Source organism: Zosterops lateralis (genome assembly GCF_965231275.1).
Source record: "Zosterops lateralis genome assembly, chromosome: 11".
Classification (NCBI taxonomy): Eukaryota; Metazoa; Chordata; class Aves; order Passeriformes; family Zosteropidae; genus Zosterops; species Zosterops lateralis.
This window is the reverse complement of record NC_139771.1, coordinates 10,100,566-10,124,506: the sequence shown is the minus strand read 5'-3', so window position 1 is coordinate 10,124,506 and position 23,941 is coordinate 10,100,566. Positions and strand designations below refer to the sequence as shown.

Sequence of the window (23,941 nt, the reverse complement as noted above, 5' to 3'; positions counted from 1 at the left end):
GAGAGAGGCCAGGTCTAGACCCAGCAGCCTTGAACTTGTCCAAACCATGTCAATTCCATGTCAGCAGTGAAGGAGCTTTCTTCTTGCTCCTTGCCCTGTGCATAGGCTTCCCCACCACAGGTGGAAAGAGTCAGGACTTTGGGACTCAGCAACAGGGACTTTATTTCCTTTTCCTCAGGTGACCCTGACACAGCCCAGTCCAGGAGGCATTCTCTGCCAGCAACAGGTCACCCAAGTATGCAGGCTTGAGAAATCAAGAGACTTTAACTAGAAGACCTGAGTGGATGTGCTGAAAAATTACTTCTCCTTAGGAGGCAAGACAACAGCCCCTGATATGCGGACCCCTGACCACCACAGCACTGCTTGCTGCCAGCACTGCTGACTGTGGCAAGCACACCCTCAGCTCTCCACACTGGATGAGCTGGGCAATACGAGGAAGTCAGGAGACTGCTGAGAAGCAGCATGGCTGGTTTGGGCACAGCTGTAGCACAAGCAGCTCTTACCAGTGATGACGGCAGGCACTCCCCAGCCAATGGCGTAGTAGAAGCGCATGGCCCCAAAGTTGATGTTGCGGGCTTCAGTCTGCATGCGGTAGATGTGGAGGCCCTGGACAAAGAGCCAGGCGAAGGTGGAGAGGAAGAAGCAATGGAGGAGGATGGCAATCACAGTGCAGAGAAACTGGGGAGACAAAAGTGACTTAGAGATGGTCCCACTGTACTAATACTAATTGCATCATCCACACCTCACCCTCATGGGCAAGCTTGTTTAAGCCCACAGACCTGGTTCTCAGTGCGGTTGATACCCAGAAGAAAAAGCAGCTCGGAGAAGAAGAGGGTGACTGATATGTTGGAGTGGATGCCACATGTGTTGGACTTGAGGCCTTTGAGGCAGGTCAGAAAGGAGAAGGTCAGCAGCAGAGACAGCAGGGAGAGGGACACCAAGGAATAGGTGACAATTGCCAATGTCTCCAGATCACCTTCCAGTTGCTGCAGCAGCAGAGAACCAAAGGCAAATAGCAGTGTTAGGGGCAAAAACAGGAAGCTTGCAGAACTCTCAAACTGTATTTGTGTCCCACAAGAAATTTTTTGCCTGTGCCCAGGACATTTTCTGCCTGTACTGGGACCCAGCTGCTAACAATCCCCACCGTCACCCACGGCCACACAGGCTGAGGTTACCTCTCGGTGTGAGCTGTCCATCAAAACCCCAAAGGTGCCAAACTGGGAGCACTGGCAGTGGACATGGGTGGTGTTTCGGTACACAAGCTCACAGTCTCTGGCTGTCCAGAAGCCAGAGGGGTTGGTCCTACAGCCACCAAAAAGCAGAGTGCACTTAGGAGAGAAGACACACAAATGCGTGTGGGGGGCAGGAACCACAGAGAAGAGAGGTGACAGACAAGGCTCTTCTGCCAGCAAATACAACTGCACTCCTAAAGCTGAAATACTGGAGCCAGAGTGTGGACGTGGCACTGAGGAAAATGGGTTAGTGGTAGACTTGGCAGTGCTGGGTTAATGGTTGGACTCAATGATCTTAAAGGTCCTTTCCAAATGAAATGACTTTATGACCCTGCTGTGCCCTCCCAGAAGAAACAAATCCCATGGGAGAGGGCGGAAACCCCATCTCAGTGCTGCTCAGGGAAACTTGGGGAATGAGGTGTGTGGGAAAAGCAGCTCAAAGAGAGTAGCCTGGTCATGCTCAACTCACAGGTTGGAGTGGTTCCACTGGACACAGAGAGGTGTGCTCCTGTTGGCTGTCTCCAGCAGGTGAAATTCCAGCACAAGAGGGGTGTCCAGGGGTCCTTGCAGGAAGGTGTGATTGCTGAACACAGACACACTCACAATGGGGGAATTCATCACAGGATTCTTGGGGAGCCTGCAAGGAGCAACAGAGCTCTATCATCACTATCACTGTGTCTGGCTGCTGCAGACCTCCAGAGACTTCTCAGGTGTCCTGCTCTGACATCTCAGAAGGAAGAGTTCTGCCAGTCTACAACACGGGGCTGGGAAATGTGGCACAGAGCAGCACCAAGGCTGGGAATCAAACCCTCGCCATTGCAGACAGACTTGGCAACTGCCAGAGGGAACAGAACAGAGTCCAGCCAGCCCCTCTCCACTGGTGCTTGTGGGTGCAAAGGGGAGGAGGATGTACCTGACGCTGCGGCGATCCACTTGGTAGCGTGCAGGCAGCAGCCCCCCAAGGGTGCGGTACATGATGAGGATGACCACAGTGAGAGTGGGCTCAGGCTCTGGCAGCACCTGCTTCGGGGAGGAGTTCTCCACAGTGTAGTTCCCTTCACCCTCAGCCAGTGTAGGCACTGCTGTGGGGACAGCTGGGGCACACAAGGGGGTGGTGAGAACATACACATGCACACACACACACACGCACACACGTGTGTGAGCACATGCTGCTCTGAAGACAATTTGCAAAGCCATCAGGAGCCTTTGGGATGTAGTGAAGTGTAAAGCTCAGGCTCTCAGGGTCAGCTCTTGGACCTCTGACAGAGCCATGTCTCAGTAGGGTATGTGCAAACTAAATGGCTTTTAAAGATCCATTCCAACCCTAACTTCCTATGAGACTACATCTTTCCTGCCAGCTGTACCCACTCATGTTGTTTCTTGAGTGCTGCTCATATGCTCACCTTCGGCTTTTGGAGGGCTCAGCACTGACAGTGGCAGCACAACGTGGGTGTGGGGGTCCCAGGCAGGCTGGCCCCGGAAGAGGCTGCTGTGGTAGCGAGGATAGCGCCGGCGGATGTGCGAGTGGTTCTCCATGCGATCAATGCTCAGCACTGCAGAGGAGCAAGGCAGTGAAAATCAGCTCTAGGATGGTGAGCAACTGTGCTCCAGGGCACCCCAGGATTCAAGTCCCTGGCAAAGGGACCATACAAGCCACAGGCTGGGTTGGGGCTATGGCCTTTATTTGGGCATGACACAAAATCTCAGTACCCACAGTGCTCCTTCCCAGCTCAAATCGTTGCTCTGCCATAGGGCAGACTACTCCTGCCACCAAGGCCAGCTGCTTTTTCACTAGAGACTGGAAAGTAACTGGGAGCAGGCAGCACACTCCTGGCTCTGCTAGCTCTTGAAGGTCAGCTAGTCCAGGCAGGGATGGGACCAGGACATCTCTCACAAATGCCTCCCCATGTCTGAGAGAGCCATCAAGGACATTACATGCACACTCCCTGAAATGCAGTGACATGAGAAGGGAACAAGGTGTGATGGCAGAGTGTCACTGCACCACCCCAGCCAGCTCCTACTCACTGATGTTGGGGGTGATGACACCAACAGGGTTGAGGTAGGTGAGTTTCATGTTGCTGGCCAATGTGCCCGAGTAGTCCCGCAGCTGCTCCATGAGGCTGGCGCTGCCGTGCTCCCCATGTGGCAGCATGGCCCAGTGCTCCCGGTTCTCAGGTGCCAGCACAGAGCTGCCTGCGTGCAGCAGGTTCTGAATGGGAGAGACGTGAGGACAGAGGGTGAGCATGGCCTCTGGGCCTCTGCTGACCACCCCCAGACTGCAGCACTGTGCTCTCTGCACAAGGGCTCTGGGAAGAGAGGTACATTCTACTGTGATGGGCCTCCACCCTCAATTCTCATCAATCAGTGCTCTGCAGAGACATCTTTCCTGCACCCATGCCATGAGGGCCCTACCAGCAGCAGTAAGCTCTCCCTTTGCCTTCCCAGGCTGAGCAAACCCAGTTCTCTGCCTTTCCTCAACCATATTTTGCTCCAGCCCTGACCACATAGGTCTTGCTTCCCACACCGCTGGTGTGGACTAAGTCCAGTGCTTCTGATAGGGTCCCACCACATCCTCAATCCCCTCAGAAACAGGGTGGCTGCTAAGAGAAGCAGCAACAGAAGCCACTCTGATCTGGGGGAAGGACTCACCTCGTTGAAGTGGGCATCCTGTGTAGCTGTGAGGCCAAAGCCACGCTGCTGGCTCTCGAAGGCCATGAGGCGGGACAGCAGGCGGAAAGCAATGTGAACATCATTGCCAAAGTAGTGGTCCATGTGGTCTGTCACAGCCCGGAGCCGGTGGGCCAGCCTCTTGGCTTCAATCGTGTTCAGCTCAGTCTTGTTCCTCTCCAAGCCCTCTAGCTGTCAGTGGGGAGAAAAGAGAGGGTTAAACAGTTCAGCAGGTTCCTTATCAGGAAACTGGGATGCTGCAGGCCCTGCTGGACACAGATAACTTTTTAAGCCATGGCAGAAGCTATGGACACTTACAGTGGTGGTCACTAGAACAGGGAGAACATCTGGCAGACAACCAGGCTCCAGCAACACACCAGGGTCTGCACTGGCCCAGCTAACCCAGTGATCAAGTTTTCCAAGTGTCCTTTCATCTCCTTGGCCTCAACAGAGACCAAGGAGATGAAAGGATAGGGCAAGGCCCTGGCAATACTTCCCTGGACATTCTCCTGGCTTCAGTTTCAATTCAGCCAAGATGACATGTAAGGGTTGAATACACTTGCCTGGATATTTCAAAGGGATTTGTCTCTGACAAAATCCAGGGGCTAAAGAGATCTCATGGAGCAGACATCCTACCAGCTTCAAACCACTCAGCCCTGCTCAGGGTTATTTATTTTCCCCTCAAATATTCTGGCATGACTCAAGTAATTTCTGGGGGGACACAGATTAAATGAAGCCATATGAACTTAAGCTCAGATCACTGCTCCGACAGGAGGGATTTGGGGGAAGGAGATGGGAATAGAAAGGCACTGAGCACTATGACAATGCCCTCTCATACTCCAGGCACCCCTGGAGAGCTGAGTGCTTTGTATTCTAGCTGTGAGCCCTTGCTCAGAGGGCTCCTGTTCTGTCAGGGCTGCAGAGCTGAGAGGATTACCAGCACGGACAGCTCCTTGAAGGCAGGTGAAGTGCAGTTGAAGAGATCTGGCTCCAGCCAGCCCTTCTCCTCATCACAGTGTCTGATGGCTGCACCTAAAACAAGGAGGAAGGGCGTGTTGGAAATTCAGCACAAGAGACATGGCTGCCCTGCTGCATCCTCCCAGCAGGGATCCTCTGCACCAGCTAATCCCAAAGAGTGGCACTGACAAGTGATGGGGAGGGCTTGTAACACCCCATGGCCATTGTCCTACTTTGCACCAGTACAACCCATTCTACTCTTGGTTTATAATACCTCAGCAAGATGCTGCCATCCCCTCCCTCCAGGAGCTGAGGGCCTATGTGTGCTTTGAGGCTGCATCACACCAGGTGCCATCACACATGACTGCTAAAAGGATTGACTTGGCAGGACCCAGGCTGGAAAAGCCCAAGGGGACATGACTGTTCTTAGGCACATCTAACCCCAAGCTACGGAAGCCCAAGCAGCTCTAAGCATCCCCCAGCTGACAGCCTGCAATGCTTGCTGAGGTCCTGCTCTCTCTACAGGGCAAAGCCACCCCAGGACCACAACGGTCCTGCTGGAAAACCAGCCTGAGATGAGCCTGTTCAACCAGGAATGGTGGACCCCAGTGTGGAGGATCCAGCAGTGTGGGTTCAGTATCTAGCGCCAGCTCCTAGTCCCTGGTTGGAGCCCAAGCACTGGTGTACAGCAAAGGAGTTTCCAAAACGGAATGGGATGAGATGTTAACCACCACCAAAAATGCTGCTAAAGCCAACAAGGAGAAAAGTGTTCTCAGCTGGGTGTGTCACCACAAACACTTTGAGGAAGAGAAACCAGGCAACCCCAGTGTATCCAGCAGGATTGTGGAGCAGGTCCTCCTGGGGACAGCATCAGGCCACAGGAGCCCACCCAGGTGCCTACGGCTGGGAGAGGGTAGCAGGGGAGGGCAGGGAGAGGAAGCTTAGAGCAGAACTCCAGTTGCTGCTCAGAAAAGCCCTAAGGACAAGCACACCCCCTTCCACCACCTCCAGCTCCTAGCAATCCTTCCAGCCACCCTTCTCCCAGCTGCAGAAGCACAGGGACCAGTGCCATTGCAGCAGACAGCAGGAAGAACAAGAAGTCTCCATACTGATGGCATTCTCCTTGCATAGAACAGAGATTGACTCAGATGCAGATCTGGGCAGAATCTGACCCCCAGGTCCTTGTGCCTTCCCTGCCAGCCAGGCAAAAGGAACAGGACCATGTGCTGTGCCTGCCCATCTGTTCCTGCTCCCATACTACCACCCTCCCCCCCCCCAACTCAAATAGTTTCCCCTTCTTCCACCCCGCAGCCATTCCTCCCTAGCCTCACCACCCATTGTTCACCACCAGCTCCTTCCCCGCCCAGCCTAAGCAAGCGAGTGCCATCCAGGAGAGCCAGCATCTACCCCAGCTGGCAAGCAGAGCACAGATCTGCCCAGAACCAACACTGCAGGCTCAGCACAGAGGGTGGCAACAGCTGCATGCAGCTGCAGCTGGGCTTGTGCTGGTTAGCAAGCTGGGAGCAGGGAACACTGTGTAGGAGCGGTGAGACCAGGCAAAGCATTGGGAAGGCCCTTGGCAGCTCCAGAAGCAGTGAGGAAAGCGCAGGGGTGTGCAGGGTGTCAGGCAGGGAGCAGGGAGGGAAAGTCATGTGGTGCAGCCCTTTTACAGCACAGGGGGAAGGAGATGGGAACAACCTTACCTGCACCCCTCAAGCCTGTGCACGGAGGGCGAGAGAACCAGGGAGAGAAGCGACAACAGTTAGGAGCTGAACCTGCCTCCTCCGGGGGCGAACGGCTGGGGAAGGACAGGGTTTGTATTGTCCCCCTGGGGCTTGCACTGCCCTACACTCCCAGACACCCTGCTGACACCTTTTCTGTCACTGAGGACAGCTTTGCCTCCTCCAGCTCAGGATGCTGACTCCTACCCAACATTCACCTGACAGCACACAGTGCCCTGTGTCCCTTGCAGGGCACAGGGGGATGAGGCTGGTGGTGCCATAGGAAGGCACTGTGGGTGCTGTGCCAGGCCTGACCTCAGCCTTAAGCCTGGTGAACCCAAAAGCAGCAGGAAGAAGATGGGGACGAAGACTGAGGGAACAGCACAGCTGGGTGATGGGTCTTACACTCCATAGCTTTTACCCAACCCCAGTCCTATGGCCAGCACCCTCTGCTCTTCCCCAGGCTGTGGCATTTTCTCTTCCAACTTCCTTCTCCCAAACTTCAAGCTCAGCTGAATGGGACTGGGGTAGTGCAAGAATAGAGTGATATTGCCAGGGATGCTACAGGACAGCCAGGCTTCCCCCTCCCCTCTCCATCACGTCCTCCACTCACCCAAGGAGCCTTTGGGACACAGCACTGCAGCCGAGAAGCCAAACTTGGTCTGGGGCCACCACACACCTGCCTTCAGGCTTTTGGGGCAGCCATCATAGAGCACTGTGGAGACACATGGTCACAAGGCCAGGCCACTGACACCAAGCCCCACGGCACCAGCTGCCCACACTCCTGTGTCCACACTCACCCTCGCAGCCACTGGGCGTCACCTCGGCAAAGGGGCTGTCACAGCTGTTGCACTGGCGGCCAATGACCCCGGGCCGGCAGTGGCACCGGCCACTCTCCCTGTCACAGGAGCGTGAGGTGGAGCCCACGGGGTAGCAGTCACAGGGCAGGCAGGTGTCACTGCCTCTGGGGCGGTAGTGGAAGTCCTGGGAGGAGATGGGGACAGTCATCAGAGAGCCCACTGGGACGGCACCTGAGGCTGGCTGGGGGAACCCCTGGAGCCAGAGAAGGTCAAGGCTTTCCTGATTTTCAATCACCCCACTGCTCCCATCATCACCATGCTAGGCCAGGAAGGCTGTACAGAGGAGGTGAGCATGGATCCAGCCCAGGGATCCAGATTCAGGCACACACAGCAGGGCCTGGGCAACTGCCAGGCTTTTGTGGGGGGACAAGGAACAGAATCAAGAACAAGCCATGGTCCATTTCCCATTGGCAGAGCTGCCCCCTCACCTTGCAGTGGCACTGCCCGTTGGTTTTATTGCAGTCGGGGTCAAAGCCCTTGTTCACATCACAGTTACAGGGCCCACAGGTGGGATTTCCCCACCAGCCCTTCGGACACTGCTGGTCTATCCTAGGGAGAGAAATACCTTTGATACAACAACAATCAAATTCCCCAGGCCTTGTTCTGCCACCAGTCCAACTGCTCAGCAGCTCCAAGGAGGAACGTGGCACTGAGAAGTCCCTGGTTACACATCCAGGATGAGAGGTCAGCATGGAGCCAGGCCCGAAGGCCATGGTCCTGCCCTGTATCTCACCTGTGCTCGCAGTACTGCCCAAAGAAGTTCCCACTGCACTCACACACGTAGCCCAGGCGTGAGCCTGGCTTGCGGCGACACACCGACTTGTTCTTGCAGGGGTTGAGGTGACACACATCCACACAGTCCCCTCCGTAGTAGCCTGTGGTGTGGACATAGACTACCATGTAAAGCAAACACCTTCTCCCTGAGAGGTGCTGGAGTATCAAGGAGTGAATTCAGGGGGCTCATTCTGCCCTCCAGAAAAACTGATGAGTGTCTGACAGGGATGTGACTTGCCCAAGGCATGGACAGAAAAGCAGCCACAGGCCAGGAGGGAGTCACAGGGGGAGAGGAGAAGATAAGCAGGCACAAAGAGCAGAGGAGTGGCAGGGTGCTGGAGGTCCTACCTGGCTGGCAGACACAGGAGTAGCTCTGCCACTCATCCTTGCAGATGCTGTTGGCTGGGCAGGGGTTGGAGTCGCAGGGACTCGGTACACTGCAGCCAGCCTCCACCCGCAGGGCATGATTGGGCTTGGGCAGCACGATCCCGGTGATGCTGTCACCCAGTCGCACACCCTGCAGTGCAGGGGACAAACTTACAGTGAAGCTAGGACAGATATATGAGGCTCCAGTTCTCCTGCCTTCCACAAACCCCCAGCAGCAGCCACTCCCCATCCTCCCTATTTAACATTACCCCATGGCATGTCAGAGTCTTGAATGCCCAGAGGGAGAGTGACACCAGCAGGATGGATGCTGGCAGCAGTTGCCAGACTTGTGTTTCAAACTCTCCATGTAAACAGATCTGCTGAAAAGGGAAGGCTCAGAGCAACGGACTCACCTGTATGCAGCCCCTCAGTCCATTCTGCACTTCTCCAGAGCCCAGGACTCCCCCCACATGCAGGTGTTTCACCTTCAGACCATGCAGTTCATTTCCCACAACCACCGTGTCCTGCAGAAAGGAATAACATGAGGCAATGGGCACCAGCCCTGTCCCAGCCTTCTCAGGGGGTGCAGAGGCACAGCTCCACCTGTGTTCGCCAAGCATCCCCCACAGTTCCTGTCCTGGTGCCAGGGTCTTAAGCAGCACCTACCTGGTAGAGCCCAAAGTCCAGGGTGAGAGTGATGACGTAGCGTGACTCTCGCCCACTGTGGACATCCCGCAGCTCCAGCTGGAGGTCGTGCCATTTCCCATCACTGAGCTGCAGCTGGTCCAGGATGAGGCTGGTGCTGCGCCCTGACCCCCTGCTCACCATGAAGGAGAGCAGGCCTCCAGACAGCTGCAGAAAGGGAACAAAAATGCCAGCAGTGAGCAAAGACCTCATCAACTCTGGCTGCTTCCACCCTATCTTCCATCAAAGTATGGGGAGGGAAATCCATCTCTGCTAAATGCCTCGCCCCTTAACTACCCTCTGCTTGGGATTGAGCCAGCATTGAGAACAAGGTTCCCATGCTCTCCTGGGACAGACAGCAGCAGAGGCTGGGCCATAGTGCTGTGGTTGAGGCCATGGGCATACCTGGCAGAGCAGGGTGGTGTACTGGCCCGCGTGAGCCTGCAGAAGCACCCCATCCTGCTGGCGCGTCCGAAACGCCAGCCCCAGGTACCATGGCACTGAGATCTTCACGTCTGCCTTGAAGTCCCAGGTCAGGACACTGTTGCCCTGAAAATAGTGGGCATGGTGCATGGCTGGAAAGGAAAGTGGAGGTGAGGAGAAGGGAAGGACACTTTACAGACAGCACTAGATGCAGGGACAGCAGAGTTAGTTCATCTCACATGGATCCATTACTCTGCTTCCACAGCAACCCCAGCACAGCCTTGCACACCGTGCCCAGCAGTGCCCACTCACTCACCATGGTGGCAGTCTTTGCCCCCAAAGCCAACAGGACAGAGGCAGGAGTAGGTCCCCCAGCTGACAGAGCAGGTGCCACCATTCTTGCAGGGGTTGGAGTCACAGAACGTGTGCTTGGCATGACAACCTGGAGGTATTAGTCACTTGTATCAGCCTCAAACAGTGCACCACCTCCTCCCAGCCCACATGGAAAGTCACCCCTGCCTGCTGGCCTTTTCCCTGGCTGTCAAGAGGGGCAAGCCCTGCTGCTCAGTGTCTCCACACAGACCCTGCCTGCTCAGGGATGAGGGTTAAAGCTGTTGGTGCTCCTTATGCCAGAACAAAGCTGGACTGATGATCAAGCATCTCTCAGGTCAGCCAGCTCAGCAGGCTCTGCATTTGGGATCAGGGGACATTCCCAGAACATTAGCTGAGGTGGGCATTGGATCATTTAGGGGACCTAAAGGTCTTTTCTCCAGTGAGAATCTGCTCAGCTCCAGCTATGGTGCCATGATGCTGTTACAGCCCAGTAGCACTGCTGTGTGAGAAGAAGACACATTGCTCTGTGTGCCACTGCTGGGCAGGGGCTGGCAGGAGCAGAGGCACTGGTACCTGCAGCAGTTCCATTGTTGGCAATGTAGGAGGCCAGGTCGATGCGTTTGCTGTCGATGAATAGGTCTCTCATGCATCCCACAAAGTCCCGGTGAGTGATGGGGAAGTTTTCTGGCAGGTTGGGGACCCCTCCAAGGAGCAAGGGACCTGTGAGGTCCAGGGACCTGCAGGATCAGAAGCCCGGGGCTTTAAGAGGTACAGTGACCTCACATTAGCCCAGCCAGCTCCCTCAGTGCACAGGGCTGGGAAGCAAACATCCTCAGGGACAGGCACACACAGCCAAGGTCTGGATGTGAAGGCCTGGTTCCTCAGGGGACCACCTCTCCTCACCAGAGCAGTTCCAAGGAACTCACTTTTTCGAGCTGGTCTGCACACCTTCTGCAGCACAGGAATAGTTTCCAATCTCACTGCCAAACTGCAGGGCCACTGAAGCATCACATTCATCTATTGTCAAGATGGCCACCTTGTCCTTGGAGGGGCCCTGCACCACTCCCAGGGTGCTAACCTTGGGCTGAAAGCAAATGAAGGGTGTCAGCAGCACATACGCCCCAGACTCAAGCACCCAAGGGTTCACACAACAGCAAGGAAAGGCCTGAGCATGACCCAGGCTCAGCTGTGCTCCTGGAGGTGTGAGCAATGCAGGAAGGAAACCTTCAGCCAAGCCCAGCAAGCAGCACCAGAGAGAGACATGGGCAAGGACACTGCATGGAGCACATTCCTGCAGCCTTCAAGTGAGGCCCTGAGTGTCAGTCTGTCCCTGTACCCAGCTGTCTGTTCCATTGCATCCATCCCTAAGGGCTGAAAACCTCCTCTACCTTCTCTCCAGAGACCCTGCCATGGGACAGAGCCAGAAAACAGGAGAGCCAGAGCTACTTGTGGTGAGAGAGAGCCATGAGTGTTGGGGGATAGCTGGGGCACACATACCTTGTTGTAGTAGTGGAGCTGCAGTGTGTGCCACTTCCCATCACTCACACCCCCTGGCAGGTAGGGGCTCACTACCGTGCTGGACTCTCCTGAGGAGACAGGGATGATGGCAGGCTGAGGGGACCCAGACAGCCTTCAGACATCCCCACCCTTCCTAAGGCACCAAACCCACTGTGCTGCTGATGGACTTGTGAAGCTCATAGTAACACAACAGGACAGAATAGCAGCAGACACACCAAAAGGGTTTGTCCTGGTTTGTGCTCACGCTGCACTCTTAAGCCCAGGGAGAGTCCTAATACACGCAACTCATCCCCTGTGCTGTCCACTGATGCTCACCAACACCTCTTAACCCTGCTTCCCTTAGCACAGGTTCCACCCAGGGCAGCACTCTTCTCTCCCCAGTCAGCACAGGCCTTCTCACAGCTCCCATGACAAATCCCACAACAGGCAGGGGCCAAGTGTACCTGTGGAGTATTTCAGCTGGATCTGCCCCTGGATGATCTCCACTGCCAGGAAGTCGTGCCTCTCATTCAAACGCCCATTGTAAAGCAGGAGGCCGCTGGGCTCCACAGTGCTGAACCTGGGGCAGGGTAGGAAGAAGGAGGGCAAGGTGTGTGCAAGGTGCACTTGGAGACCCCCTCTCTCCCGCGGCATGCACCAGCATCCTAGCACAGGGATGCTAAGACCTGAGCATGGGAGCCTGGCATGGAGGCAGAGAGCTGGCAGCAGCGAAGAACAGAGGCACTGCAAGAATAGATGAGCTGATGCCAGTGCAGATTCAGAGCCCTTTGGCTAAAGGTGCCAGGGCAGCCCCACAGGGAAGCAAAGCTAGTAACACAGGGGTCTGGAGAGCATTAGGCAGTTCTTGGATTGGCCCAGTGTGCTGGGCATAAAGAGCCACTAGAGCAGGGCCAGGTGAACCAAGGATGCTGGTGTGCAATGGAGGAAAGCGAGAACTCACGAGAGGGCAAGGGTGAGGTGGAAGCGCTGGCGCAGGCCCCGGAACATGATGAAGGATCGTGGTGGGAAGGAACGCGTGGACACCTCGCAGAAGGGCATCTCGAAGCCACCCGGTGGGCACTGGCAGTGGAAGCCGCCGTCGGCGCTGTTGGTGCAGGTGCCGCCATTGCGGCAGACGCCGGGCACACACCGCCCCGCACGGCTGTCCACTTCACAGTTCTCGCCTGCAGAACAAGGCCACGGGCTTGGGACACATAAACAGCAGCCTCCCATGTGCTCCTTGTCTTGGGAATGCAGGCCTCAGCCTGGATTCAGGACAGGGCAGCTGAGGGGAAGGAGTCTGTGGAGCAGCTGAGGGCCAGTGAAGGATATGACACCCAAGTGTTACCCAACTGTTCCCCACAGTAGCCAGTGAGCTAGCAACCATGGCCAGCCTGGCACAAGCCACTGGGCTGGATGTGATGCCAGGTCCTGCTGAAGGGGCAACTTTGGATCCAGTACAGCATGGGAATGTGACAGGAGGGCACTGGCCACACCTGGGCTGCAAGTCCTAAGAATAAAGAAGCAAGTCAGGGAAGTCCTGATAATGCTGAGTGCCTCCTTGGGGCGTGCCCCCACACAAACCTGGGACAGGCATCTCAGTCCTGTCTCTGGGGTATGGGGACAACCCAATGCCACTTAGCTCCTGTTAATAGCTATAGAAGTATCACCCATGGCACCGGGAGCTTCCAAACACTGCATGCAAGTGGGAGCAACATGGGGAACAACGAATACCCTGGCACCTTGCTGGCATGGGTAACAGGGATGCCTCACACCACCCTAATGGTGCAGTCCAGGGCATCTGTCAGCCCATTTTCCTGTGCTAGCTATCCCCACAGAACCCAAGGAATCACTCAGCTGAAGTCCTACACCCAGGCCCTGCTCCCATTACTTGCTCAGTGATACACAAGGAGGATGAGGAGACAGCATGAAGTGACAGGCAAATGAGCTCATTAACCCTTCTGCTAATGGCTGTTCATGATTCAAATGCCGGAGGTTAATTACCACTGACTCTGCTTATCTCACCAGGAGCCACCTACAGAAAAGCTCCAGGCAGCCATCTGCTGCCATGCTCCCTCCAGGCAGCAAGAGTAAGGCAGGGGATCTCTCCTCAGTAGCCAGAGGCCACCTCCTCTCATGCCCCAGTTGCCAGTTCTCCATAGCCTGTTGCAAACTTGTGGCAACAAGATGCTGGCTGGACTGTGAATTCCCCTGCCAGGCCCCCCCAGCTAAGACCAGATCTGCCTGAATCAGATCCTGCCTGATGGGGGACCTAGGCCCAGTCTCTCCTTCTGTTCTGGGTGGGTTTCAGCTTAGCCACTGCACATGGGGCCAGTGTGGCTCCACACCTCTGCCAGATCAGCTGAACACTGGCACAGCCTGAAACCAGCAGACAGTCCCAGAGCCCATCACCTCCTAGCATGGCGCGCAGCTGAAAAACCTCCTGTGCCCCAGTTTAGCATAGTCTAGCTTAGTCCTGCTCTGTGAGAAGGGGTGAAAAGTGATGGCCAGGGCCCCCAAGAGTCTTCCATGCCAACTCCCTATAAGACAGATTTCTATGGCAACCTCAGCCCTGCACATGCAGCACCATGGAAACACAGAGCTGGGAGCAGAGCTGAACCACTGCAGGCACAGAGAGGCTCTGACACCCACTGCTCTGGTGGGAAGAGCACCTGCCATGGTTTCGGCAGTGCTAAGGGCCCCACCCAGCCCTCCCCCCAGGGCCCCAGCACTCACCACTGAAGTGCTGGCGGCACACACAGGTGTATCCCCCCTCCTTGCGGGTGCAGATCCCCCCGTTCAGGCAGGGGTTGGAATAGCACAGGTTGATCTCCGTCTCGCAGTAGTCCCCGGTGAAGCCCTGGGGACAGCGGCACCGCAGGCCGGCGATGGGGTGGATGGGCCGAAAAAGGGTCGAGTGAGAGGCGATGAAGGGGGCAGAGCTGTCAAACTTGAGGACGGAGATGCACTTCATGTAGTTCTGGCAGGGCTCCCGCAGGCACACGTTGTCGTCGAAGGGCAGCACATCCAGCATGGAGGTGCCTGTCAGCACCATGCGCTTCATGTACAGCTGCTCCTGCAGCTCCTCCGAGCTGAAGTAGCGCCTGCCCCATGGTGCCAGGGCTGAGAAACTGACATTGAGCACCATGCCACCCACGTCTGTGTCGTTCTGGATGTTGAAGATGAAGATGTCCTCCTTGGGTGTTGCAAGCACAGTGGCCACTCCTTCCAGAAAGGTGGACAGCAGCGGGGAGAGGAACCGCTCCTGCCACATGTTCTCCAGCCGCACCGTGATGCTGTTGGCCAGCATGTCCTCCGTGATGATGATGACTCGCAGGACGCACTGAGCTGTCACGCTGTGGATCCCGTCTGTTGAAGGGAACAGGAATATGCTGCAGGTCTCTGCCTGCTGCTTGGAGGGTCTCCTCCCTCCCAGGGCAGAGCCCTGCACCCCAGTGCAGCCCCCAACAGGTCAGTCCTTGGTAAGGAAGCTTGGAGCCACAGCCCAGGAGGAAGCAGAGGGCCACCTGGGATGGAGGGGAAGTGGCCAGTGTGGCTGCACCTTCTACCCCACATCAGGCTCTCCACTGAAAGAACTCTCAGGTTTTCTCCTTGTCCTGGATCTTGGCAGCAAACAGCTCCCAGGAACAAAGGTGCTCAGGAACAGAAGGAAGTCCCAGCAGGAGGTTTGGCAAACAGAGGAGCTGATGCCAGGGCCTGGGGTGTTTTGCATCCCTGCTGTGCCCTGTCTGCCTCCCCACACTGCCTTTTCCTGTGCTCTCCTCTTGCCATTTCCTTTCTCTCCCCTCCAGGCTCTCACAGGCTTTTGTGCTGTCTCCCTGCTTCCCCGCTTCTCACCATCTGCTCTGCATCTCTGCCTCTCTCAGCCCATCTCTGGTTTGTTTAATTCTCTTTAATCTCTATTCCTTGGAAACAAACTCCTTCCCTTTGGGATGCCACAGACATGAGCAATCTCCCAAGCAGGAGCAGAGGAGCACAGGGACACTTGAAGCATGCCTGCCTGCTCTCTCCCAGACTTTGGCCAGCAGCAGCAGCTCACCCACTGCACATCAGGTACACTCCCAGCCAGTGGCTCAGGCTGCAAGGGGCACAGGCAGCACAGCAAAGCCCAAATGGGCAATGGTGCAGCTTCCACCCTGGCAGATCTGTGATCATGGGCCCTTGCCTCACCTACCCAACTCCCAGAGACCCAATGGACCCTTATAACCCAGGATACTCCAGACACCTCTGCTAGCAGCTTTGGCCAGGACAACCAGCTGGGAGAAGCCTGTTTGCTGATCCCCAGGAGGATGCCTCCTATCACCTGGTCCCCTCCTTCTGGGCCTCCAGCACAGGCTCCAGCAGGCAGACCCAGACTTCAGCATGGCAAGGCAAGACTGTGCCAACCTTGGCAGCCCCAGAAATGCTCAATGGGGCTCATCAAGAACCCCACTGCTCTTGAAATGAAGCAATCCATCTTCCAGCCCATTGCTAACTGGTGCCTCATGGGCATTAGCAGCACACAGTTGTCACCTGTTGTTCCCATCTCCCACCCCATATTCACCTGAGTGCCTCAAACCCCCATATTTCCTTGGAAAACTGGCTCCCCATCATCATACCAAGACAAGAGTTACATCAGCACGTCTCAACAGTGACTCCCATGACTAATCCTGGATTCCAAGCCTTGCTGTAACCTCCCCTATGTGCTTCACCTCCTCCAACCCAGTGCAAGAGGCACAACGAGCACCAGGATTCCAGACACCCCAGTCAGCCCCATCCCTGATGAGGATCTAGTGTGCAAATGCCAGCCACTCGTCCCTCATCCATGCCCCAGCTCCAAGCCTCATGTACAAAGCTGCCTTTACTGTTCTTCTCTTCCCACAGCTGCTGTGCTGCAAAGCCTTTTGATTTCCCTTAGCCCTCTTTGAAGTTTGCAGTGCAGGAAGATTTACAAATTGAAACATCTCCCTTTCTTCCATCTCTCTCTTCTACTCTTCAGAAGGTGAAAGCTTTCTAGTGACCCTGCAAATTCCTGCACAAGCAGCAGCCTATGCACTGGAACTGGTGCTCTGGAGATAAGGCTGGCTCCAAGCTGGGGGAGCAGCATGCCAGTACAGTCTCCCAGGAGCTAATCTCCTGGAGGAAAGGGGGGTTGCTTCTTCTGAAGTCAAATTTCTCCCACCCCATATGGAAGCAAGGTGAGAAAGCACCTCTCTGTGTGACACCCTGCCTGCTCTGGCACAGAGGGCAGCATGAGCAGCAGCAATCAAACAGCTCCATTCAGCATCTGGTTGGACATGCCAGGGTATCTAGATCTGTCTGGGCCCAGGGCAAGGAACTGGCATCATCACCTGCATTTACCAAGGCACGTTCTCTCTACAAGAGACACATGGGGTACTGAGACCACCCAGACCTTGGGAGGCACGAGTGTGAGGAAAGCCACAAGTCACACTTGGCATAAGATGCTCCTCAAGCTACCACCAGCCTGGCAGCTCTCTCTGAGGAACAACCTGGTGAGACAGTACCCCAGGATGCCATCACTTTGACACCAGCTCTATTCTCAGCACACAGCTCTCCTCTCCTCTCCTCTCCTCTCCTCTCCTCTCCTCTCCTCTCCTCTCCTCTCCTCTCCTCTCCTCTCCTCTCCTCTCCTCTCCTCTCCCCTCCCCTCCTCTCCCCTCCTCTCCTCTCTCCCCTCCCCTCCCTCTCCCCAGGGGCTGCTCAGCATCCAGCAGACACCTTCCTAATTTATGGCTGTTATTAGGCCTTGGCTGACACTATGCTGAGGGCATCCTAGGGCAGGCTGGAGGCCAGGAAAGCCTCACAGGAGCAAGGAGCCTGTGCCTGGGGAAGAAAGTGAGTTGAGGGGGAACCTGATGCCTTTGGCACTGCCCATCCCACAACAGGAAAGCCAAACATCCCTTTTCCCAGTTCCTCACAGCAATGTAGAGCCAGGCCTGGCCCAGCAGCCCTCCTCAGTAACCCCCCTCTAACACTGTCCCACATCACCATCACACCCAAGGCTGCCTCCTGCCTCCTTGCAGAGGGAAGCAGATGGTTAAGAGAATGACCCACTGCAAATGGGGAAAGAAAAAAAATAAAGCTACCAGAAGAAAGCCCAAAGCTGGCTGGAGGCACTGGCACCCCATGGGAGGCATTTTAATCACAAACGCTCAGCCTTTCTGATTAAATCCTGTGGCTGGAGAGCCGGTGCCTGGTGAATATTCATGCAGCAGTGCGAGGAGTCCTAGAAACACAGCTACAGGGAATGGAGCAAGGAAAAGGGATAAGGGGCTCCAACCCTTGTGCTGGACATCATTGGACCATTGTGTTTGCAATTCCAAGACTGACAATTACCACCTTCAAAAGCAAAAAAGCTAAAGAAGAGCTCCATGTCCTCTTCTGAGTGGTAGCAACAGTGTCCAGGAGAGCAAAAGTCAATATTTTGACTGCAGTGGCCACCCAGAGACAGCAAGGGTGCTCTGGGGACAGACAGGGTGACTTCCATGTTTGCAGGTGAGGAACAGTAAAAGATTTCCAGACAGAGAATTCATGAAAAGAGATGGGTATCACTATGGTGAACATTCCTCACTGCTGCTGATGGGCTTTGGCAGACCTCTCAACATTTGGATAACACTTTACCAGTTAAGAGATCATGAAAGTAAATCAGGCTCCCATCACCCAGCACAGAAGATGAATGTCATTCTCCTGCAGCTGAGCCTCCACACTTGCCACCAAGCCCACAGAAACCAGTCTGAAATGGTTTAAAGTCAACATGATGTCAGTCCCTTACACTGTCCCAATTTCACAGTGCTGCTGGCCATGGACAGCCCCTCCATCCCACTGTCCTACATCCTCAGCAGCCAAGAGCAGATTTTAGCAGTCAGAGGTGTCCACACACCTATGAAAAGCTGAGGTCAGTTTTGAGGCTATAAGCTCCACTGGAAAGGCACTGGTTTGTGATGGCCCAATTCTTCTGCCTCCTACAAGGGGCTGAGCTAAGGATACACACAGCTCACAGGCAAACAAAACGGTTCCTTGCCCTGTGTTTTATGGGGATTCAGCCTCCCTCAAATGCACCATAAAGGCAGGGAAGCCACTCCCTCCTAGGATGTTGACCCTTGAGGCACCTTGCAGCAGCAGGAAGGTGCTCTGTCACGGCACAGTGTCCGGGGCAGACAATGCAGCCGCATCTTAATGTCCTGGCTGCCAGCTCTGCAAACCCATCCTCTCTGCACACAGCAACAGCACGGGGCCAGCAGAGCTGCCAGCTGGGCGGGGGGCTTCCAACAACAAAGACTGAAAAACCAAACTGGACTTCCACCTCCACAGGAAATATAAAAACCAACAAAAAGGCCTATTTTCCAGCATCTCACATTGCTCACTAGAAGAGCTCTTCCCCTTCCATCTTCTCCCCTCCTTCGTGAGCACACCTCTCCCATTCTCCCTTCCCGATGGAAGATGACGACATTCTAATTGCAAGGGCCCCCTTGCCACGAGGCGGCTCGATACAGGACTTCAGGATGTGATTGTCTTCTGCCTTTGTGCAGGGTTAAGTGTGTGAGGAGACAGGGCTTGCATAAACATACTGGGGCAGAAGCTAGAAAGGTCAAAGCCACCCCCACCTCCAGCAATGGGCATGTGTTTGCCTGCAGCCGCTCTCGGCCAGCCCTGCAGCTACAATTAGCCCCCACAGAGCCCCAGCTCACTGCCAGGCTGGTGCTGCTCATGTACAGATCTCCTTTTAAAGCCCTTGCTCCATCTTTTGAAAGAGATCCTCCTCTCACAGAACAAGGCAGATGGAGAGAGCTAAAAGGGAAGGCAGCTGGTAGCCAATGGTCAGCGGAGCATCACAATTTAGAATACAGCTCCCCAGGAACTCCTGGCAATTCAGTACTTGGCCCCTCCGGGGAGGGCTCCTGCCCTCCCTCACGCTGCCGCTCCATGGTTCAGCAATGGACAGCTGCCTCCATTTCAGATCATGCATCCACCAGCTACGAAAGGCTAGTGGTGAAGGCAAACCTCAGGCTCTGGGAGCTCCAGATCCAAACCCTGCTTGCTCACAGGCAAGCCCCTAGGTCTATCTTTGTCCTGAACTCAGCTGGGCTAGAGGGCACCCCAACACCTCACAAAGCCACCACCCCTAGCTACAGCTAGCGACTGCATTTGGATACTCCAACAAAACACACTATGCAAGAGTTCCAGACATTGCACTCAGGTTTGTCACAGCTGTCCCCTGCAACACTAAGCTGGCTGCAGAAAGGTGGTACTAGGCTTTAGAAACCACACTGCAAAGCAAGCATTGGCAAGCACCACAGCAGAATCCGGACTGAACTGTTCGCTACTAGCAGATGGGCATTTAAGAGGACTCCTGCACTGAGCTCAATCCCTCCCTCCTGTGTGCAGAGCTAGGGAAGCATTCAGTCCCAGCAGAGAGAAAAACCACCTGGGCTTGGGAGCAAAGCTGGGTACCAGCCCCTGGGCCAACAGCCTGGCCATCCTGGGAACCACCTCTATCCTGGGCCAGCACCCTACGGCACACAGCACAGTCTGACTGGCCACAGCAGCTCCAAAGGTGCCTCACTAGCAGCCAGAAGTGATCTCACAGCTCAGTAACGATCTTTGTTCTTGCAGACCATTTCCAGCCTTGGCCCCTTAACAGAGCACTGCTCAACAGCCTCCCTCCCATGGCATCCTTCACACCACTCCAGTAGTATTCTCTGACTGGAATGGACTCCCAATCCAAATCTTGTTAGCAGTCCTCAACCCAATCCCCAATGCACAATGGGCTGCCCCAGAGGGGACCTCACAGAGCCCCCCAAAGGTACTGAAGATTTAACAATTTTCACCCCCTACCTGTGACAGTCACCAGCATGGAGGCCACAAGCGGACGGTTGTTGTCCAGCTTACGGCTCAGCCTCAGCTCCCCGCTCGACTGATTTACAATCAACAAGCGCAGTTCATTTCCCCGCTCAAAGCTGTAGGAGAGGTGGTCAGATGCATCTGGGTCATATGCTGGGACCTTTCCTATGACCCCCAAGGGGAAGGTGTTGGACTTATTGGACACGTAGTTATTGAACAGGATTTGGAAGTTCTTCAGAACAGGGCTGTTGTCATTCTGGTCAATGAGTTTGATGTGGACTGTAGCTCTGCTGACCAGAGGGGCAGAGGTGGCCTGCACTACAATCACATATTCAGATTTTGTCTCATAATCCAAGTCTATCAAGGCTGTGAGCTCCCCAGAAAAAATGTCCATTTGGAATATCTCAGGGATGTTGCCTTCCACAATTTGGTACATGATCTGGGCATTGGGTCCCTCATCTGGGTCAACAGCTGTGATTTGGGCCACCACAGAGCCTACGATGCTGTTCTCCTTAACCAAGACCTCAAACTCTTCAGCAGGAAAGACAGGGGCATTGTCATTCACATCCTGAATGGTAACCTGGATGTGGACAGGAGTTCTCTGGGGAGGAATGCCCCTGTCCACAGCGTAGGCAGTCAGTTCATAGACAGGAACGTTCTCGCGGTCCAGCCTGCGCACAGTGCGAATGATCCCCGAGGTGGGCTCTATGGTGAAGTCCCCGTCCCCATCCTCCCCGTTCTGGAAGGTGTACTGCACTCGCCCATTGGTGTGGGCATCCCGGTCGGTGGCAGAGATCTGGAGCACGCTGGTGAAGGGAGGTGCATCCTCAGAGATCATGCCCTGGTAATGAGGGCTGACAAACTGGGGGGCATTGTCATTAACGTCATTCACCATGATTTCAACATATGTGGTGTCTGCCTTCTGGGGGATCCCATTGTCCTTGGCAGTGATAGCCAGTGTATATGTGACCTGGTCCTCATAGTCCAGTTCTGCCTGGAGAGTGATGGCCCCAGAGTCTGGATCAATACGAAACTGAGGGACATTGTCTTCCAGGTAGTACGTGATGCGGGCATTTTCCCCCACGTCATCATCTGTGGCACTGATCACCACCACAGTGCTGCCCAAAGGCCGGTCCTCGTTGATGCTCACGGAGTAGTGGGCACTCTGGAACACAGGGCGGTGCGTGTTGGCATCAGTGATGTTGATGTGAACGTGGCAGTTGTCACGCAGGGTGCGATCAGAGGCCGTCACGGTGAGCACATAGCGCCTCTCCTGCTTGTAGTCCAGTGGCAGAGACAGAGTGATGAGCCCCAGCCCACCTTGCGTGCTGATGGAGAAGCGGTTCCGTGTGTTGCCTCCTGTGATCTGGTATGTGATGGCACTGTTCACATCCCGGTCTACTGCCGTGACACTGAGGACGCTGGTCCCCACGGCTGCATCCTCGTTCAGACGGATGAAGTATTCCTTCTGGGTGAACTCAGGGCGGTTGTCGTTGACATCCATGACAGTAATGGTGACGCTGGCTGAGGCGGATAAAGATGGAGAGCCATGGTCACGAGCCTCTACCCCAAAAAAATAGTGCTCGACTGATTCCCGGTCCAAAGGCCCACTGACTGTGATCCACCCCGTGGCACTGTTCACCACAAAGGGTGTGTCAGCTGAGACCCCGGTCAGTTTGTACTCCAGGCGCGAGTTCTCGCCGTAGTCTGCATCCACAGCCTGGATGTGGATGACAGAGTGGCCAAGAGGAGCATTCTCCAGGACAGAGATTTGAAAAGGGGTGCTAACAAAAATGGGGGCATGGTCATTGATGTCCACCACCTGGATGCTCGCCATGCCAGTGTTGTTAGAAAGAGGAGGACGCCCCGCATCCTGAGCCCGAATCCTCAGGGCGTACTCCCGCTCCACCTCAAAATCCAGGGGGGCCACCACTTGTATTTCCCCAGTGACGCTGTCAATGGAGAACTGGCCACGACTGTTCCCACTGATGATGTTGTAGTGCACCAGCGCGTTGTTGTCCTTATCCAGGTCTGTGGCAGTGACACGCAGAATCTCTGTGTGGGGCCGTATGTCCTCCCTCACCTGGACAATGTAGCGCTTCTCGCTGAACTGAGGGATGTTGTCATTCTCATCGAGAACCGTGATGTAGACCTTGACAGTGGCGGAGCGGGGCCCTGGCTCCCTGCCCTGGTCGTTGGCTTCCACCACCAGGCAGTACTTCTCCATCTTCTCCCTGTCCACTGGCCCGCTGGTGGTGATGAGGCCGGAGCGGGGATCAATCTCAAAGACGTCGTAGGCATCCCGTTCGTTGACAAAGCGGTAGCGGATGTTGGCATTGGGCAGAGAGTCGACGTCGGTGGCCCGCAGCTGCAGAATGGGGTATCCCTCCTCAACGTTCTCCCGGATGGTCTCCCGGTACTCGCCCTGCTCGAAGACGGGGTCGTGGTCGTTGCGGTCAGCCACAGTGATGGCCACCATGGTAGTGGCGGAGAGCCGCGGTGCCCCGTGGTCCGTGGCCGTCACTCGGAAGTAGTGCAGGTCCATGCTCTCGCGGTCCAGGGCCTGGGTGGTGGAGATGAGCCCGGCCTGCGGGTCGATGCTGAACAGATCCCGCGAGCGGCTGTTCATCAGCGCGTCCATGGAGTACACCAGCCGCCCCGCCTCGCCCCCGTCGGGGTCCTGGGCCACCACCGCCACCACCGCCGTCCCCGCCGGCTGGTTCTCCGCCACCTCCGCCTGGTAGTTGTACTGGGGAAACAGCGGGTGGCGGTTCGGGGCTGCGCGCCGCCCCCGGCGCCCCGGGGCCGGCGCTGGGACCGAGGGCAGCGGGCGCGGCTGGGCGGCGCGGGGCGGGCAGCGCGGCGGGGACCGGCGGCGCGGCGCCGGGGGCAGCCCCGGGAGCGCGGCCGCCGTCCGGCACGGTACGGCGGCGGGACAGCCCCAGCGGGCCGGCGGCTCCCAGTCTGCCGGCGGCGGCGGCGCGGTGGCCCCCAGCCCGGAGGGGAACAAAGGGAGCAGCAGGAGCGGCAGCAGCACCAGCAGTAGCGGCGGCGGCGGCTCCCGGCGGCGGCGGCAGCAGGAGCGGCTCGGAGCGGCCACCGGCTCCCCCGCCGCCGCCATGGTGCCTCGGCGGCCGCCGCCCGGCCCGGGCGCAGGGCGGTGGGCTCGGCGCTGCCCCAGCTCGCGCCGGCGATGGCCGCCCCCTGCCCCGCCGCCGCTGCTGCTGGGGGTGGTGGCGGCTCCTCCCGCAGCCCCAACATGGCTCCCGCCGCCCCGCCCCGCCGCGGCCCCGCCCGCCTCACGCCGCCATCTTGAGCGAGCGGGCGGGCGGGCTGTGTGGGGCTGAGGGCTGTGCCTTGTCCTGTGGGCTGTGCGGGGGGCTGAGGGCTGTGCCGGGAGCTGCGGGCTGTGCCGGTGCTGAGGGCTGTGCCGGGGGCTGAGGGCTGTGCCGGGGGCTGCGGGCTGTGTCGGGAGCTGCGGGCTGTGCCGGGGGCTGAGGGCTGTGCGGGGGGCTGAGGGCTGTGCGGGGTGCTGAGGGCTGTGCGGGGGGCTGAGGGCTCTGTC

General features: G+C 56.4%; 1 protein-coding gene across 1 annotated transcript in view; it reads right to left on the bottom strand.

The window, feature by feature from the left end:
- CELSR3 (cadherin EGF LAG seven-pass G-type receptor 3) overlaps positions 1 to 23,497 on the bottom strand; it is a gene marked incomplete at its 5' end in the record, with an annotated part of 31,267 nt that extends 7,770 nt beyond the window's left edge. Inside the window, 26 exons of the mRNA XM_083869198.1 lie at positions 504 to 678; positions 780 to 986; positions 1,176 to 1,302; positions 1,702 to 1,869; positions 2,146 to 2,326; positions 2,636 to 2,785; positions 3,258 to 3,441; positions 3,882 to 4,091; positions 4,837 to 4,931; positions 6,560 to 6,574; positions 7,191 to 7,292; positions 7,378 to 7,561; positions 7,866 to 7,986; positions 8,171 to 8,312; positions 8,560 to 8,728; positions 8,991 to 9,101; positions 9,244 to 9,429; positions 9,667 to 9,836; positions 10,001 to 10,126; positions 10,591 to 10,754; positions 10,944 to 11,101; positions 11,515 to 11,603; positions 11,979 to 12,094; positions 12,476 to 12,698; positions 14,251 to 14,883; positions 20,371 to 23,497. Coding sequence (XP_083725324.1) covers positions 504 to 678; positions 780 to 986; positions 1,176 to 1,302; positions 1,702 to 1,869; positions 2,146 to 2,326; positions 2,636 to 2,785; positions 3,258 to 3,441; positions 3,882 to 4,091; positions 4,837 to 4,931; positions 6,560 to 6,574; positions 7,191 to 7,292; positions 7,378 to 7,561; positions 7,866 to 7,986; positions 8,171 to 8,312; positions 8,560 to 8,728; positions 8,991 to 9,101; positions 9,244 to 9,429; positions 9,667 to 9,836; positions 10,001 to 10,126; positions 10,591 to 10,754; positions 10,944 to 11,101; positions 11,515 to 11,603; positions 11,979 to 12,094; positions 12,476 to 12,698; positions 14,251 to 14,883; positions 20,371 to 23,497 — 7,333 coding nt within the window. The remainder of the gene's footprint in view (positions 1 to 503; positions 679 to 779; positions 987 to 1,175; positions 1,303 to 1,701; positions 1,870 to 2,145; positions 2,327 to 2,635; positions 2,786 to 3,257; positions 3,442 to 3,881; positions 4,092 to 4,836; positions 4,932 to 6,559; positions 6,575 to 7,190; positions 7,293 to 7,377; positions 7,562 to 7,865; positions 7,987 to 8,170; positions 8,313 to 8,559; positions 8,729 to 8,990; positions 9,102 to 9,243; positions 9,430 to 9,666; positions 9,837 to 10,000; positions 10,127 to 10,590; positions 10,755 to 10,943; positions 11,102 to 11,514; positions 11,604 to 11,978; positions 12,095 to 12,475; positions 12,699 to 14,250; positions 14,884 to 20,370) is intronic.
- Between the last annotated feature and the right edge of the window lie 444 nt (positions 23,498 to 23,941).